Source organism: Zingiber officinale, chromosome 9B (assembly GCF_018446385.1).
Source record: "Zingiber officinale cultivar Zhangliang chromosome 9B, Zo_v1.1, whole genome shotgun sequence".
NCBI classification, from domain to species: domain Eukaryota; kingdom Viridiplantae; phylum Streptophyta; class Magnoliopsida; order Zingiberales; family Zingiberaceae; genus Zingiber; species Zingiber officinale.
This window is the reverse complement of record NC_056003.1, coordinates 26,010,526-26,026,475: the sequence shown is the minus strand read 5'-3', so window position 1 is coordinate 26,026,475 and position 15,950 is coordinate 26,010,526. Positions and strand designations below refer to the sequence as shown.

Below are 15,950 nucleotides of genomic sequence, written 5' to 3'. Positions count from 1 at the left end.
AGCAGAGGATCATCGTTCATCGTTCGTTAAAAAATTAGCTGCACCGCTTGCCGTTGGTCGCCTTTGCTTCAGACACAAGTCGTTATCTCCGACGAGACACCTTTGTGGTTCAAAAATTGTCTTGTTTACTTCAAAAGGATAAATTGAGTATTTAACTAAGGGAGACTATGCTATTTGGACATTTCCAAAGCCTACGTGTTTTGAGGAAAAATTAAAATTATCATTTAGTAAATCACAGTAAAAATATAAAAACAAACTTAGGTATAAGAAAAAAAAATTCAAATTGATATAATATGATTTTGTTCTATAATCCTTACGGTAGATGATTCTTCACCAATACCTTTTTGATTTTTATTTTCTTCTTAGCCTTCGCAAACTGTTGTGATTCTGCTCTTGCAGACAAGCCGCAAATACAACGCTGACCGTTGACTGGATCGGATAGATTAATTGAGCACGGAAATAGTTAGCCCATTTAACATTGACGGATTACGGATCTGGATACCATCGGGTCGAGAGGGTACATAAGGGGTATAGAAGTAAGGCGAGAGACGGGCGAGCGGCGGATTAGGGCGAGCGGCGGAGGCTTTGGCGAAGGATTAGTGAGCACGATTCCCCTCGCTAACGCCATGGGATCCAATTCAACACCCGCAGGTTAGTGAATCTTTGTCTTTTTTTTTTAGTTTTGATGCGTGGAATTCTTCTGGTTTTTAAAGCCCGTTTTCTGAGAACTTGTTTAGTTTGTATCCCCTATTTACTACTGCATTTGCATTTGGGAGTTTGCGTTATTTTTGCTTTTTGCTAGGGTTAGGGTTGGTAATGTAATTATCAGGATCACGATGAATTAGAGATTTTTTATACGCACATGATACCTACATCAAACAAAAAAAATTAATTTGTTGCTACTATTCTAATCCAGACCAGAATTTGTCTGACGACCACATACAAATAAACAGTGTTTAATTTACAAACCAAATTTTCATTTCAAGGAAGACAAACAAGAGAGAGGCACACAAAATTGACACAGTTTATCCCTAAAAATTTATCAGGACCACGATTGTTATTTTAACTGCAGAAGCAGCAAAGTAAAGTCATGTTTAACACTATATAAAAGTGGAGAAGAGATGTATCATGTATTCCTCACCTCACCTTAAGTAGCATGATCCCTATCTTTCCAAAATCAATAAACAGTGCTTGAAGATGTAAAACATAAATATTAAATTAATGATAATACCATAGTAAGCAGAATTATTCTACCTTAGTATGGCCAATATGTAGATATCCATTAGGTTCAGGAGGGAAACGAGTGAAAACCTTCCCACCAGTAAACTTAAAATGTCTTTCCAGATTCTCCTTCGTATTGCAAGCCCTCCAAAGGTCTCCATTACTGAAAAATATCTCTGTGTGAACCTGAGATTTCCAAGCACGAAATCAACCATAGAGAACTTATCATGCCACCAGTGAAGCAAAATGTGGAAGAAAGAAGTCAAAGCTCAAGCAACTCTTTCAACTTCCTCATATGGTACTGTTGGTTGTTGAGTGTTGTCTACTAAAATAAGAAAGGAAAATACAACATGTTTGCTTTAGATTGATAGCATTGAACACAATATCCTACTGCAATAATGGCTGGTAATTGCTGTTTCGCTCTTTACTTTTCATATTCAAGTTTATTCCAGTATGAAAATAATGAGCACCATATATCAAGTAAATTACTCTAACCACGACGCAGTATGTTATTCATTCTTGCAATATAGATAAACAATCCCATATTATGATATCATATAGCCGAACGAGATAGTCTAATGGACAGTTCAAAACTAACGCAGGGCACCGCCATTTTTGGACCATGAAGGATCAACTGATGGTTATACTAAGAATATTTTTTTGCTTGGCATGTCAACAATTAATACTATAGTATTTCTAACATTCACTTAAATTAGACTAATTGCTATCTATTAAATTTCTCTTCTCATATTGCATTATATTCCCTTGTCAAAATTTTATGTTCACTTTGCAATATGTTTTGAATGTTATATTATGGTGTTTGTATCAGATGTTGGACACATTTAAGCTGAAATAAAAAATGCAAAAAGTCATGAATGAGTAGAAAAACACAGATCTTTAACTAATTTCTTTAAGAAACTATCTTCTTGATAGTCTTTTATGATGCTTCAGAAATAATCTTAAAATCTTGCCATGTGCATATCACAATGGCTGTATAGGTGACCAGGTTATATTGGAATCACCAAACCAATTTTAAACATATTTTCATTCGTATCCCTTCTATGTTGATTGGTAATTATGACGGTTCATACTATCTCCAACAATGACCAATAGCCATCTCAATGAAAACACCTTGTTTATATAATTTTTCTTATAATGCATATACCTTGAAGTCAAACCAGATTTAAATGATAAAGATTACCAGTTACATGACCTTAAATATAGCTTGATGACAACAAAATATCTATATAGGTGATCCCAAATAATTAAGGCATATAACATGTTTTATTGTTATTTTATAAACTTTAGCCTCACAGGGCATTATGTTGACATTTTTTTTATTAAAGATTTCCTTAATAATCAGTAGTTGAAACTATAAGGGTTAGGGTAGTACAGATACTTCGATTTTATTTTGAAGTATTGGACACAGATACGACAGATACGGATACGATATGCAATTACGCGTATCACATACTACTAAAAATGTGTCGTGGACATTTTTGAGGTTTGACCAGGCAAATACATTTTGGACACGACAAGGGCATGACAAGGATACTACTAGGATATGTCTTTTTTTGGATATGTTTGGATAAAATTGCAAATATTTTTAGGGATTAATTGAAAAAATTTGAAAATTTCTAGGACTAATTGAAAAATAATTAATAAAAATGAATTGGGTTGTGGGTTTTTAAATCCTAAACCCTAATCTTTTTTCTGCTCGTCCTCGTCTTACTCGTCTTTCATCGCCTCTTTCACATTGTCCGCCTCCCTTTCTGTCGCCGCGGCTCGCCCTTTAAGCCCTAAATTATTATTTTTGATTTCTTCTCCACTCCTCAAGTGCCTAAACACTCATCATTTTTGTTTAAAAGATTTGATTTAGAAATTTAAATATAAGTCCTAGTCTTTTAGATTCTTTTTCTTTTTGGCTTTCAATTTTTTTGACGAACAATATCTAAAAGTCTCGGTTTTCATCATTTTTCATGATTTTACATCATAGTTGTCAAAAGCACATGAAGCGCTCGCTTAAGCGCAAAGCGCAACGAGGCTCCAGCCTTGCGCTTTCGAGACCTCGGAAGCGCACGAGGTCTCGGAAGTGCTCGCTTCGCTGCACTTCGCGCAAAAGCGCACTTGCGTGAGGCGCAACTAACTTACCTTCTTTTTTTTATTTTCTTTAAAGTCCTAATCAATACGGCGATTCGTGTTCACTGCCTGATCGTCGTGTTCACCGCCTGACCATCTGCCTCTTGTGCCTCTCGACGCATCTACTTGGGTCTGCTCGATCGGTAAGATTTATCTTTTCGAATTGTCTTTCTGGTTATTTTTTTTGCATTTCCTGGTGTCGGCGATGCCGAATGCGTCGCGGGACGCTTTTGGCAGGGTCGGAGGCGTCCGACGACGTTGCCGGAGGCGTCCGGTGACGCTTCCGGCGCCGTCAGACGCGTCTGGCAATGCTTCCGGCATCGTCGATTGCGTCACAATGCCCTCGACATTGCCAACTGCTGCGGGCATCTTGACGCGTCCGATGGCTTTGGACGCGTCGCCGGACGCGTCGCCAGTGCCGTCGAATGCGTCCAGCGATGCTTCCGGCGCCGTCGGATTCGTCCCGTGAATGTCGGATGCGTCTGGCGACACTTCCGGCGTCGTTGGACTTGTCCGGTGAACGCTGGATAGCGTCGCTGGACTTGTCCGGTGAATGCTGGATGCGTCATGATGACTGCGGCGTCATCGACTCGTGACTTCGTTTTTTTGGATTTATAATTAATTAATTAATTCAAACAATTCCTCATTTAGATGAGGATAATTCAAATAAATTTTAATTAAATAACCCCAATAAAAGACATAAAAAAATATATTTAAAATTATTTTAAATAAGTTTTATTAATTTTTATTTTATATTTAAAGTAATTTTTTTAATAAATATTATTAATTCTTTATATTCTGATTTCTCATAATTTAATGTTTAAAATTTAAAAAATATAATTACATATATTTTAATAATTTATATTTAAAAAATCTAATAAATATTATTAAATTCATATAAATCGTAATTATATTTTAATAATTTTAAAAATTTCTAATAATTTTTATTAATTAATTTATATTTTAATAATTTTATATTTAAAATTTAAAAAATTATAATAATTTTTATTAGATATATTAGTTCTTTTGTTTATTAGGTTTTTCCATAAAGCGTGCACTTCGCATTGCGCTTTAAGCCCCATGATCCTTGAGCGATTTTTTGTACTTCGCACTTTTTAGCAACAATATATATATATATATAAAGTTGTTGCTTTGTGACAAAAATGTCATGGGTTCGAATCCGGAAAACAACCTCTTACAAAAAGCAACGTAAGGTTGCGTGCAATGGATCTTTCCCCGGGACTGCATAGTGAGAGCTTCGTGCACCGGGCTGCCCTTATATATATATATATTAACGATAGTCGTATTCTAGCTGTATCGTATTTTATATTTTCAAAATTTGCCGTATTATCATATCCGTATAGTATTCGATACGATACCCGTATCCGTAACCGTATCCATGCAACAAAGCCATCGGGTCTATATTCTGTATCCATGCATATTACATGGTTTAGATTCAGGTGGTTCATCAATGATAGTTTGAAATAGTATAAATTATCACTATTGCCTGATCAATCTGGAAAGAATATTAATGAAAAATTTGTATTCATTGAGGTGGTTATTGGTCATTGATTAAAATAGTATGAACTTTCATAACTACTAGTACATGATCAACATAGAATGGATACGAATGAAAATATGTTTAAAGTTGGTTTGGTACTTCCAATATAATTTTTACTAAAAAGTTAATTGGAATGATAAGTTAATTTTAAAAAAATATATTTAGTTTTTCCTATACTTTTATCATTTATGATAATAGGTGTTATGTACTTTTAGGCTATGCTTTAACAAATTATTTTCATTATCTAAAGATTATATGTTACTTCTTTTGATGACCATTTTAATTTTTCATTTTGTTACTTTGATGCTTTCATGAGTCATCATATTTTAATTACAAGTACTTTTGTATTTTAGGTATTCCAGTTTCAAGTGTTTTAAATGAAACAGTAAGAACTGAAAATGTTATCATAATTTTCAACTCCTAGAATTGCCTGGTTTTCATTAACTTAATTAGAAGATTGCAAGTTCGAGAAATAATTAGTCGAAGTTTATGTGCATTACAATATTCCTAAGACAATATATGATCTAGCCGTCTATTTCCCTTCTCTTTCTTTTTAAATGTCTTTCCTTTCTGTTCCTCTCCTGTCTTTTCTAACTCCCTAGAAATATAAGAATGCCAGCACTGAAAGTCATCATTATTTAACAGAATCAGGATCAAATAATTAAAAAAAAACTAGAATCAATTTCAATATTTAAACGTTTCTTAGTAAACATTCAAGCCCTAGAAAAGATAACTTAAACTCCACAATCTCAGTAGTAAATGGGGACAAATACTAAAGCAATTCCCGAAAATCAAAATAGAACTAGGGAACCCTAAAATGATGATTTTTAGTAGACAGCTTAAAAAACCAGAGGAATTCCATAGATCTACAAGATGTCAAATCGAAAAAGGGAGTTGAAGATTCATTAACCTGTTGAAGGGCATTGGTGAGGTGAATATATGTGAAGCGCTCACCAAGGAAACTGACGATCCACTATGCTCTGCCCCTTGATCCTTCGCTCGCCCTACATCCTTCGCTTGCCCTCTTATTTACTCGAGGAAACCTAACTGCCATAATATACGAGTGCAAATCTTGATTCGGATCTAGATCCATACATTACTAAAATATACTATTATTACAGTAATTTTCTGACATTTATTAAATATTATTAATCTTAAAATTAAAAAAAACAAATTACCTATAGTGATAATTTTAAGAAATATCATTATTATTAACTCGATTAAAGATCAATTGATTTTTTAAAAATATTAATCCTATTAATTTTATTTATTTATTTTTCTTTTAACCTAAACTTTTTCCTTCTCTCCTCTTCCCACTTCCTACCAATCCCTAGTCAAATTTTCCCGCTGCCTCGACTGCTCACGAGGAGCGATCGATCGCGAGTTGGACTGCGTCGGTTCCTTCTCATTCGATTCCTCCGAAGTCGACTCGTCCCAAGTAGCCTTGAGTGTTTTCTCTTTCTTGATTTCTTGGGGTTCTCCTCCTTTAGGTTAGGGCGTTCATACTTGTAGTATCTTTTAGCATTGCACTTGTAGCACGTTACCTTCGATTTAGGTTTACCCGAATTGTTTTGTACCACCTTTTTCAGTTCTCTTTTAGAAAACTTCTTTTTCTTTGTAATATTTTTCGAACCTTGTTTACTATTTTTTCTTCGTTATTGGAATTTGAATCTGACTCTTGTTTACTCACTTTCAGACTCTTGTTTTGGTCGAGACTTTGGCTTGGATTCTTTGCTTCTATTTTGACCTGCAAATAAGACATTACCTTTCTCGGTTTGAAATGAGTTAACCTGCTCATATAATTCTAATTCACAAAATTTTTCATCTAATTTAATTAATGAAATATCCTTCAAAATTTTGTATGCATCTACCATAGATGCCCATAGAGAGTTTCTAGGAAACGCTTTTGGAGCGTACCTTACGATGTTGCGGTTTTCGAGTTTGTGTCCAGTTATGTGGAGCCTATTTAGGATGCCTTTTATCCTTGAGTGTAGTTGACTAGTGGTCTCTCTATCTAACATTTTACAATTAAATAATTGGTTCAAAAGTAAATCGTGCTTTGTTACCTTAGAGTCGTCCGTTCCTTCATGAAACTCGACTAGTTTGTCCCGTAGTTTCATGGGGTTTTCGAAGGGATCGATCCGGTTGAGTCTTTCCTTTGTAAGCCAATTCAAATCTGAGTAAAATATTATTTAGGTGGGTAAAAAGATATTTTGGACAGAGTTATATTATTTTCATATTAAAAAATTGATTAGTCAATTCAAATCTGAGTCAGTTTAATAATATATATTTGGTCTGGGTTACAAAATCTAGGCCTGATGGATATAAATACATTTAGGTCAAACATCATAGGTTGAGACATTGTTTTATAATTTAAAAAAAAATAGGCCTCCTTTAAAAGATAACAACAATATGTTTTTTTTAATCTATTTTTTCCCAATAAATCAAACTATTGTTAACCAAGAAGAAAAAACTAAAACCCTTGCCTTATCTCTCTTTAATTGATCGATCAACCGAAGAGTAATCCATTGGCAGCAAAAATGAAGCCTACCAAGGGTGAAGGTGGTAGGTTGTTGATGCGGGTAATTGCTTATCTTTTTTGTGACTATTTTTCTCCCGTGCTTATCAGTTTAATGATTATATGAAACTACTAGTTGTTGTCAGCTCTTCCTGCTTTGAGAGCTGCAAAAAGGACGCGCCTATGCTTTGGCCAAAGCCATGTGAGTCAACTATGTTAAAGCTAATTCATCCTCTTTAGGTGAGATTTCCAAAGTGATTAGAATCGTGTTAGTCAATTGAAGGTGAAGATGGTGTCTCTACTAACACTTCTCTTCTCTCTCTCTCTCTATAATCGATCGATTGACTATAAAAACAATGTATCAATTGTAGGAACAAAGTCTAAGGGTGTAGGAGGTCAGTCGCCGTTGCAAATCCTAAGTTGTTGTTAACTTTGCCTACTTTGAGAGGCCTAGGAGAAGGACCCAATTCACGCTTTGGCCAAAGTCACGATTGTCGACTGTGTTAAAGCCAATTCATCTTTCTGAGACGAGACTTCAAAAGCGATAAGAATCATGCCAATCAATTGGAGAATACGACCTTGGAAATTGACGTTGAAGGTAGTCGGTTGCTATTGTAGCAATAATCTTTCTCCCATCGTCTTAGAAATTAGGTGCCTACATACATTTCTCTTCTCTCTCACTGATCGAGCAATTGGTTGTAAGAGCAATCTATTGGCCATAGGAACGAAGTGTATCTAAGTTAGAAGGTGGTCAGTTACCATCGTAGGTAATTGCTTATTGTAAGAGCAATCTATTGGCCATAGGAGTGAAGTATAACTAAGGGAGAAGGTGGTCAGTTACCATCTCAAGTAATTGCTTATCCTTTTCATGACTCTTTTGCTTCCATAATTAGTAGTTTAATAATTTCAAGAAATGGCATCTGTTGCAAATCCTAAGTTGTTAACTTTACATGCTATGTCTTTTATGAGAAGAACCTAGTCCTAGCTTTTAGCTAAAGCCATGACTCTTGATTGCATTAAGGCCAACTCATCCTCTCTAAGTCCGACTTCCAAAGCGATTAGGAATATATCAACGAATACGACCTTGGAAACTAAGGCACAGATGGTTTGTTTTGGCACTAATCTCTCTCCCATCGTCTTCTTTATTATCTCAAAAATAGGTGTGCCTCCCAACATTTTCTCCTCTCTCTTATGGATTAGTCTACTACAAGAGTCATTTATCAGTCACGAACGAAGTTCATCTTAAGTCGAAGATGGTCAATTGTTGTCGTAGGTAATTACTCATCGTTTTCTTGTCTCTTTTGCTTCCATAATTATTAGTTGAATGTGCTCTTCCTGCTTTGAGGGCTGGGAGAAGTGTCCAGTCCATTCTTTGGCTAAAGCCACGACCGTCCATTGTTAAAAGACAATTAATCCTCTTCAACATGGTTTGAGATCTCATGTCTAGCCAGTCGAAACTGGTGAAACATTTCATTCCGCCCGCTGGTCGACACTGACACGAACTCGACACCAGTCCCGTTGTAGCTGCGGAGGCGTCGCGACGCCCATGGCGAAGTTAGTGGTCGCACAAGAAGGGCGTTGCGATGCCAACTACTACACAGGAGGAGTTGCGCAACCCCTGGCCACGTCGGAGGGGCCGCGCGACCCCCGCGGCCGCATCGGAGGGGTCGTGGCTGCGCTTGTTCGTTTTTTTAATTAAATGATTTTTTAAATTAAAACAATTCTCAGGATGGATGGGGATAATTCAAAGAGAGTTAATTAAATTCTAGTAAAATTATTTAATTATTTAAATATTTTATTTATTTTAATTTTAAAATATATAATAAATATTTTATTTATTTTAATTTTAAAATATATAATAAATATTTTATTTATTTATTTTTTAGTTATGTTATTAATTTTTTTAAAAATCTAATTATCTTTGATTTAAATAAATAATTATTTTTTTTTAAAATCCTAATTATATTATTCCATTAAAATATATAAAAACTAATTTAAAATTCAAAATTTTTTAATAAAATATTGTATATTCCTATAATCCTCCGTGGATGTTACGCCAAGGGATCACAATTTTTTTTTGTGTTTTTGATGTAGTTAATTTTTTATTTTTAAATATCTATTTTTATAAGTAAATTATTATTAATAATAATTTTAAAATATTAAAAATTATTTCAAAATTTTAAATAATTTTGAATTTTATTTTTCAAAATAAATTAAAATTTTTAAATAATTTTAAAATTAAACATAAATTTAAAACAATCTAAAAAATTAAAAAAATTATATAATTCTTAAACATTTCAAATAAAATTTGTAAAATAAAAAAATTACAAATACATTAAAAAATAATTTAAAATATTCAAATAATTTTACAATTATTTTTATAATTTTAAATTTAGTTTTGAATTTTAAGAATTACTTATTTTTTAAAATATTTTTTATAATAATTTAATTGGTATTATCTTATGAGAATATATTAAAATATAAATTCAACATCTCAAAATATAGACATCTTTAATAATCAAATATTAATATAGATTTATATTTATATTTAAAAAATATGGAAACTATATCGACACTGCATGATCCGATACCGAAACGGTTTCATTCCGATTTGGGATTGAGACCTCGGCACGGGTCGAGATTTTAAGCCTGCCTTGCTCTTGGGTAAGATTTTGATAGTAATTAGTATCATGTTAATTGGTTGGCAAACACAACCTTGGAAACTGAGAGCGAAGGTGGTTGGTCCCTATTGCATGAATCATCTCTCCTCCTATCTTCTTCATTATTTCAAAAACCAAATCAATCTATCAGTTACAAGAACAAAGTCTATCTGAGCGTGAAAGTGGTAATTGCTCAACTCTTTTGCTTCTATAAATTTGATGTCAAGAAATTACTATTTGTTTAATCCTAAGTTAGTTTTGGAGCTAGGAGGACTTAGTCCATGCTTTAGCCAAAAACATGGCCATCGACTGTATTAAAGCCAATTTGAAATCGATGAAATCATAAAAGGATTATGAAGAAATCTATATTTCCATTGAAAGATAATATAAATATATATATAACTCTACGATCTTTATCTTATCTCTAACTTAGGATAAATCCCTAAAATTAAGCCTAAGAATTAGATCTAATTTACATCATGACTAATTAGATAATTTTTATCCTTATCTTCGGTCATCCTTAACCTTATCTTTAGTGACCCTTATCATGATCCTTATTCCAAGACTCTCTCTCAAGTTTGTGAATGAAAATCAATCATTCCCAACTTTGATACATTTCTTCAGCAACATTTTAGTAAGAAGCTCATCATCTTGTGATTCTGAAGGACATAACAAGGATGGATCTTCCCATGTTCAATCTCAGATTTTATAAAGTTCCTATCTATACGAACATGTTTCATTTGATTAGAATACAATAACAACCAAGCCTAGTATGAATTCTTCCATGTCATTTGACTCTATCCCCTATACTTAAATAAATTTTATTTTATTGTTACTATCTACATTTTTTTATCTTCCTCGTTTGATGTGCGTATTTGTCATAGTTTCACATCGTTTATCCAGAGCATTTATTGACCGTCTAAGTATATGTTCGTACCATTTTAAACGTCTCTTGTAGTTTTCTCTCAATAGATGCAACTCTGACTTTTTCTCTAATGTTTTCATTTCTTATTTTGTCCATCCTCGTATGTCTACACATTCACCTTAACATCCTCTTCTCTGTAACTCATCTGCTGCTAGTGTGCTTGAGTCATAGGTCAATATTTAGTACCATATAACATAGTAGGTCTAACTATCGTTTTATAGAAATTTTCTTAAGTTTTAAAAGTACTTTACGATCCCAAACACCCGACGCCCTTTTCCATTTAATCATCCTGCTTGTATTTTACGTAAAACATCTCTCTTAATCACTCTTTCGTTTTGCAAAAATGATTTTAAATACTTAAAGCTCTTCGTTCTAGACAACTTGCCATCTACTATCTTAACAATTATTTCTTTATGTCTAGTATTGCTAAACTTAAATTTCAGATATATATCTTATCTTTATCCTACTAAATCAAAACCTTTCACTTTTAATGCTTTCCACCAAACTTCTAGTTTAACATTTACCGCTTCACGTGTCTCATCTACCAAAATAATATCATCTACAAACAACATGCTATAGCAAATTTGTAAGATTGTGAATTTGCTATAGTAGACTTATTGTCACTATATTACTTCATTTTGTTTTCAAATGCAATGCATAGGTCTAACAATAGTTATTCAATCCAAATTAATCCACATACCCCTTGTGCGATGGCTTGATATTCTGCCTCTTCACTACTCCTTGAAACAACTTGTTATCTTCAAGTGAATCGACCCAATCGACATCGGCAAATCCTTCAACTATTTAATTATCACTTTTCTTGAACAATATACCTTGCCCTAGTGTCCCTTTCAAATATTGAAGAATCTAGTCCATTGCAATTTGATGTCTTACCATGGGGGCATGCATAAATTGACTAACTATGCTAAACAAATGTTAATACCTCTTTTTATCAGTTTGAGCATCATCGTTTGTATTTTGTTGCTTCTGATTTTTTTCATTGAAGTATTTGCTAGACAACCAAGTTTTCCTACTATTTCTATTCCTAGGAAATATTGAAGTTTTCCAAGGTCTTTTATTTTGAATTCAGATTGTACACCTTTGCAATCACATCATTATCATCACGTGTGATCATTATGACATTATATCATACATACACAATTAAAATAGATTTTTTTCATCCCTTGTCAGTCTGACAAAGAGAGAATGATCTTCTCGACTTTGTGTGTACCCAAAGCTCTTCATGACATTGCTGAATCGAGTGAACCATGCTCTAGTAGATTGTTTTAATCCGTACAAGGACTTCATCAACTTGCAAACTCAATGTTTCCTTGTCTCCATTTAAAAATGCATTTGAAATATCTAATTGATGTAATTCTCAATCTAAGTTTGCTGCAATGGAAAGAAGCACCCTTATATAAGTTAACTTTGCAACAACTACAAATGTTTCCTAATAGTCAAGACCATATGTTTGTGTATACCCCTAGCCACCAAACGTACTATGTATCTTTCTATCTTGCCCTCAAACCTTGTTTTGATAGAAAAAATCCATTTACAACATACTATCTTCTTTCTGTTGGGCAGGTTTATGATTTCTCATGTGCCATTATCATTCAGTGCTTTCAATTCTTCAAAAATAGTAGCTCTCTACTTTGAATTGTTTAAAACATCATATATATATTTATAGGAATCTCCACATGATCCAGTTGAGAGATAAATGCCCTATTATTGTGTGAGAACTGATTTTAAGATATGTACCTTTCAATTGGATGTTGGGTACATGTCCTTATCCCTTTCCTTAGAGCAATGACAACATCCATATCATCTATAGGAGCATTTCCTTGTGGATCTTGTGATGCATCCATCATCGGTTCTGATGATTGGATTTGTTGAGTAACTCAGGACCTCATTGAGTAAAGAATCGATTCATTTTGTTGTTATAAAGGCTGCAAAGGTTCTCTCCCTTTAACTAATTTATGTGATTACATCATATGATGATGAAGGTAGGGGAGTCCTAATGAATAAGGGCGATGCAGGAAAAGAGATGGAATGATCCCAATGATTAGTTTTCTTTAAATTTTCCCCCATAATCATTGGAATAAAAGAACTCATCCTCTAAGAATGTAACATCACAGGACACTTAGAATTTTCTTGTGATAAGATTGTAGCACTTCTATTCTTTTTGAGTGGGTGAGTAGTCATTTGTGTTGAGTTTCCCATGTGCAAGAATATTATGTACCAACAATGGACACCTGACTACTTTTGGTGGGACAGAGTTAAAAAATATGAATATGAGGATTTTTTGTTTTGTTGTTTTTTGAAGATAGTTGATTGATGCGCCGAATTTAAGGATTTTTTATGGAAGCCTATTGATGAGATGAAATTATCCCTAAGCGATGAGGGACAGAATTTGTGATCATAAGAGATCTTTCCACTTTAATAGATAATGATTTTTTCCATTTTGTAATCCCATTTTGTTGAGGTGTAGATGGGCATGAGCTTTGATAAAAAAATGCTATCCCTAAGGTTGTGAGCAAAGTATTCTCCCCATTATTTGTGCAAAGTATGTGGATGTTACATTGGAATAAATTCCTTATCATCTTATGAAATTGTGGTAATACTTGCTTAACATTAGATTGTTGTTTTAGGAGATAGACCCAGCAAGCACGTGTAAGGTTATCTATGAATGTGATAAACCATTTCTTGCCTGTTAAATCTTCCACCCTTGCTGCCCCCCTAAATATCACTGTGAACAAGATGAAATGGTTTAGAAAATTAGTAATTGTGCATTGGATAATTTGTACTAGTTTGCTTAGCAAGGATACACAGCGTAATGAAAAAGGAGATGGAACATTATTAATGAATAATTTTGAATACAAGTACTTCAAATATTGAAAACTTGGATGTCCTGAACGTTTATGCAGATATTACTTTCAAGTCTCGATTCTTAATTTTTTGGCTAACGGATAAGACATTGAATTTTAAACTTGGAACAAGTAAGACATATTTAAATTTAAGTCCCTTGAACAATAATATCTCCAATTCAAGCCACTGTAATTGTAGTTCCATTTACCATTGACACTTCCACTTCATCAGTGCATATTTTGAAATTCGAAAAAGCTATTCACGGCCCCGTCATGTGGTCAAATGCACCGATATCAATTACTCATTTATCTTTATCATTTCTTTGTGATAAAAGGTTGATGAGATATTACCTCGTTGGCCGATTGCAGCCTAAGGAGTGGAGTTCAAGATTTTATACTTTGTAGAATATGGACTTCAAAATCTTCATTTGTTCCGAGTAAAAGGTGCAGGAGGAGTTTTCTTTAGCTTACTAGATTCAACTATGTTGGTTGATGATTTACCTTTCCTTTGATTTTGTGGCTTCCAATATGGGGTTTTCTATGAATGTCCCAATAGGTCTTTTTTGTGTGATTTGGCTTCTCACAATGCTCACATCATAGTTCGTTTTCCCTCTGTTTATGGAATTATGGTTAAATGGCTGCTAATGTAGATCCTTGTAACGTTGAGAGTGGAAGGCTTTAACATAACTTTTTTTCTGCTTTCTTCTCATCGAACTTAAAAAAAACTTCACGGAGTGAAAGAATAGGTTTGCCTCCATGATGCGGCCTCGTACTTCATCCAAGTCTTTGTTGAGGCCTGAAGAAGGTGGAATATATGATCTTTTTCAAGGCCCTTGTTATACAACACTCCATCCTCAACATATTTCCATGAAATTGTGTAAAACAGATCCATTTCTTGCCATAGATCAATTGTAATACTTAGTAAATTGATCTTTGCTTCATGTTTTGTAGAATTGATCAGATTTCAAAGCATTGAGATGTGTTTTGAAGATCCGAGTACATCTCTTGGACTGCATTTTAGATTTCTTAGGCATTTTTATAGAATAGGCAAGTCCTTCCAATTTGAGGCTCTATTAAATTAATCAACCAAAGCCATGACAATGGAATTTTTGGCTTCTCATGCATTGTATTTGGACCGGTGTTTCATACATAATCCACTTTTTCTTTTCCTGAATCACCAAAAGAAGGAACTGAAAGTATTCTTTAAAATTTGACCCATTGGATAATTTGTAGAGAATGATTCATATTAGAAGTTGCAAGGATGGTTCCAAGGGGCTTTGACTAATACATAATCGAACTCTTGGTGTGATGGGGAATCAATGAAATCAGAAAAGGATTATGAAGAAATTTGTGTTTCCATTAAAAGAAAATACAAATATATATACAAACTTATGATCTTTATCTTATCTCTAACTTAGGATAAATTCCTGAAATTAAGCCTTAGGATTAGGTCTAATTTACATGATTAATTAGATGATTTTTATCCTTATCTTCGGTGTTCCTTAGTAATCCTTATCATGATCTTTATTCCAACAAATTCATCCTCTTAAGGTGAGACTTCCAAAGTGATTAGAATCCTGTAAATCAATTGATGAACACGACCTTGGAAACTGAGGGCAAAGGTGGTTAATTGTTGTCACAACAATTATCCTTCTTTTGTCATACTCTTCGTTGTCTTATAAAATAGGTATGCTTCTCTTTTCTCTCTAATTGATCGATTGGACGCAAGAGCAATCTATCGTTTTAGGAACAAAGCCTATCTAACATTGAAGGTGTCGATCACCATTGTAGGTAACTGCTCATCTTTTTCATGACTCTTTTGCTCTTATAATTGTGAGTTTATTGATTTCAAGAAACTGCCTTCTGCAAAAATATCCCAAGTTAGCTTTGCCCTCTTTGGGTCTTGAAGGATCCAATCTACGCTTTAGGCAATGGCACGGCTGGACTACCTTAAAGCCAATTCATCCTCTTGATGTGAGACTTCCGAAGAGATTAGAATCATCTTAGTTGATTAGCGAACTCTACCTTTAAAAAATGATGAATTAGGTAACATCGATCTTGG

General features: G+C 33.8%; 1 protein-coding gene across 1 annotated transcript in view; it reads right to left on the bottom strand.

Annotated features, from left to right (window-relative positions):
• Nucleotides 1-923: 923 nt before the first annotated feature.
• Nucleotides 924-15,950, bottom strand: part of LOC122022544 — a 120,590-nt gene continuing 105,563 nt past the window's right edge. The window contains exon 7 of the mRNA XM_042580574.1: nucleotides 924-1,407. Coding sequence (XP_042436508.1) covers nucleotides 1,246-1,407 — 162 coding nt within the window. The 3' untranslated portion in view covers nucleotides 924-1,245. The remainder of the gene's footprint in view (nucleotides 1,408-15,950) is intronic.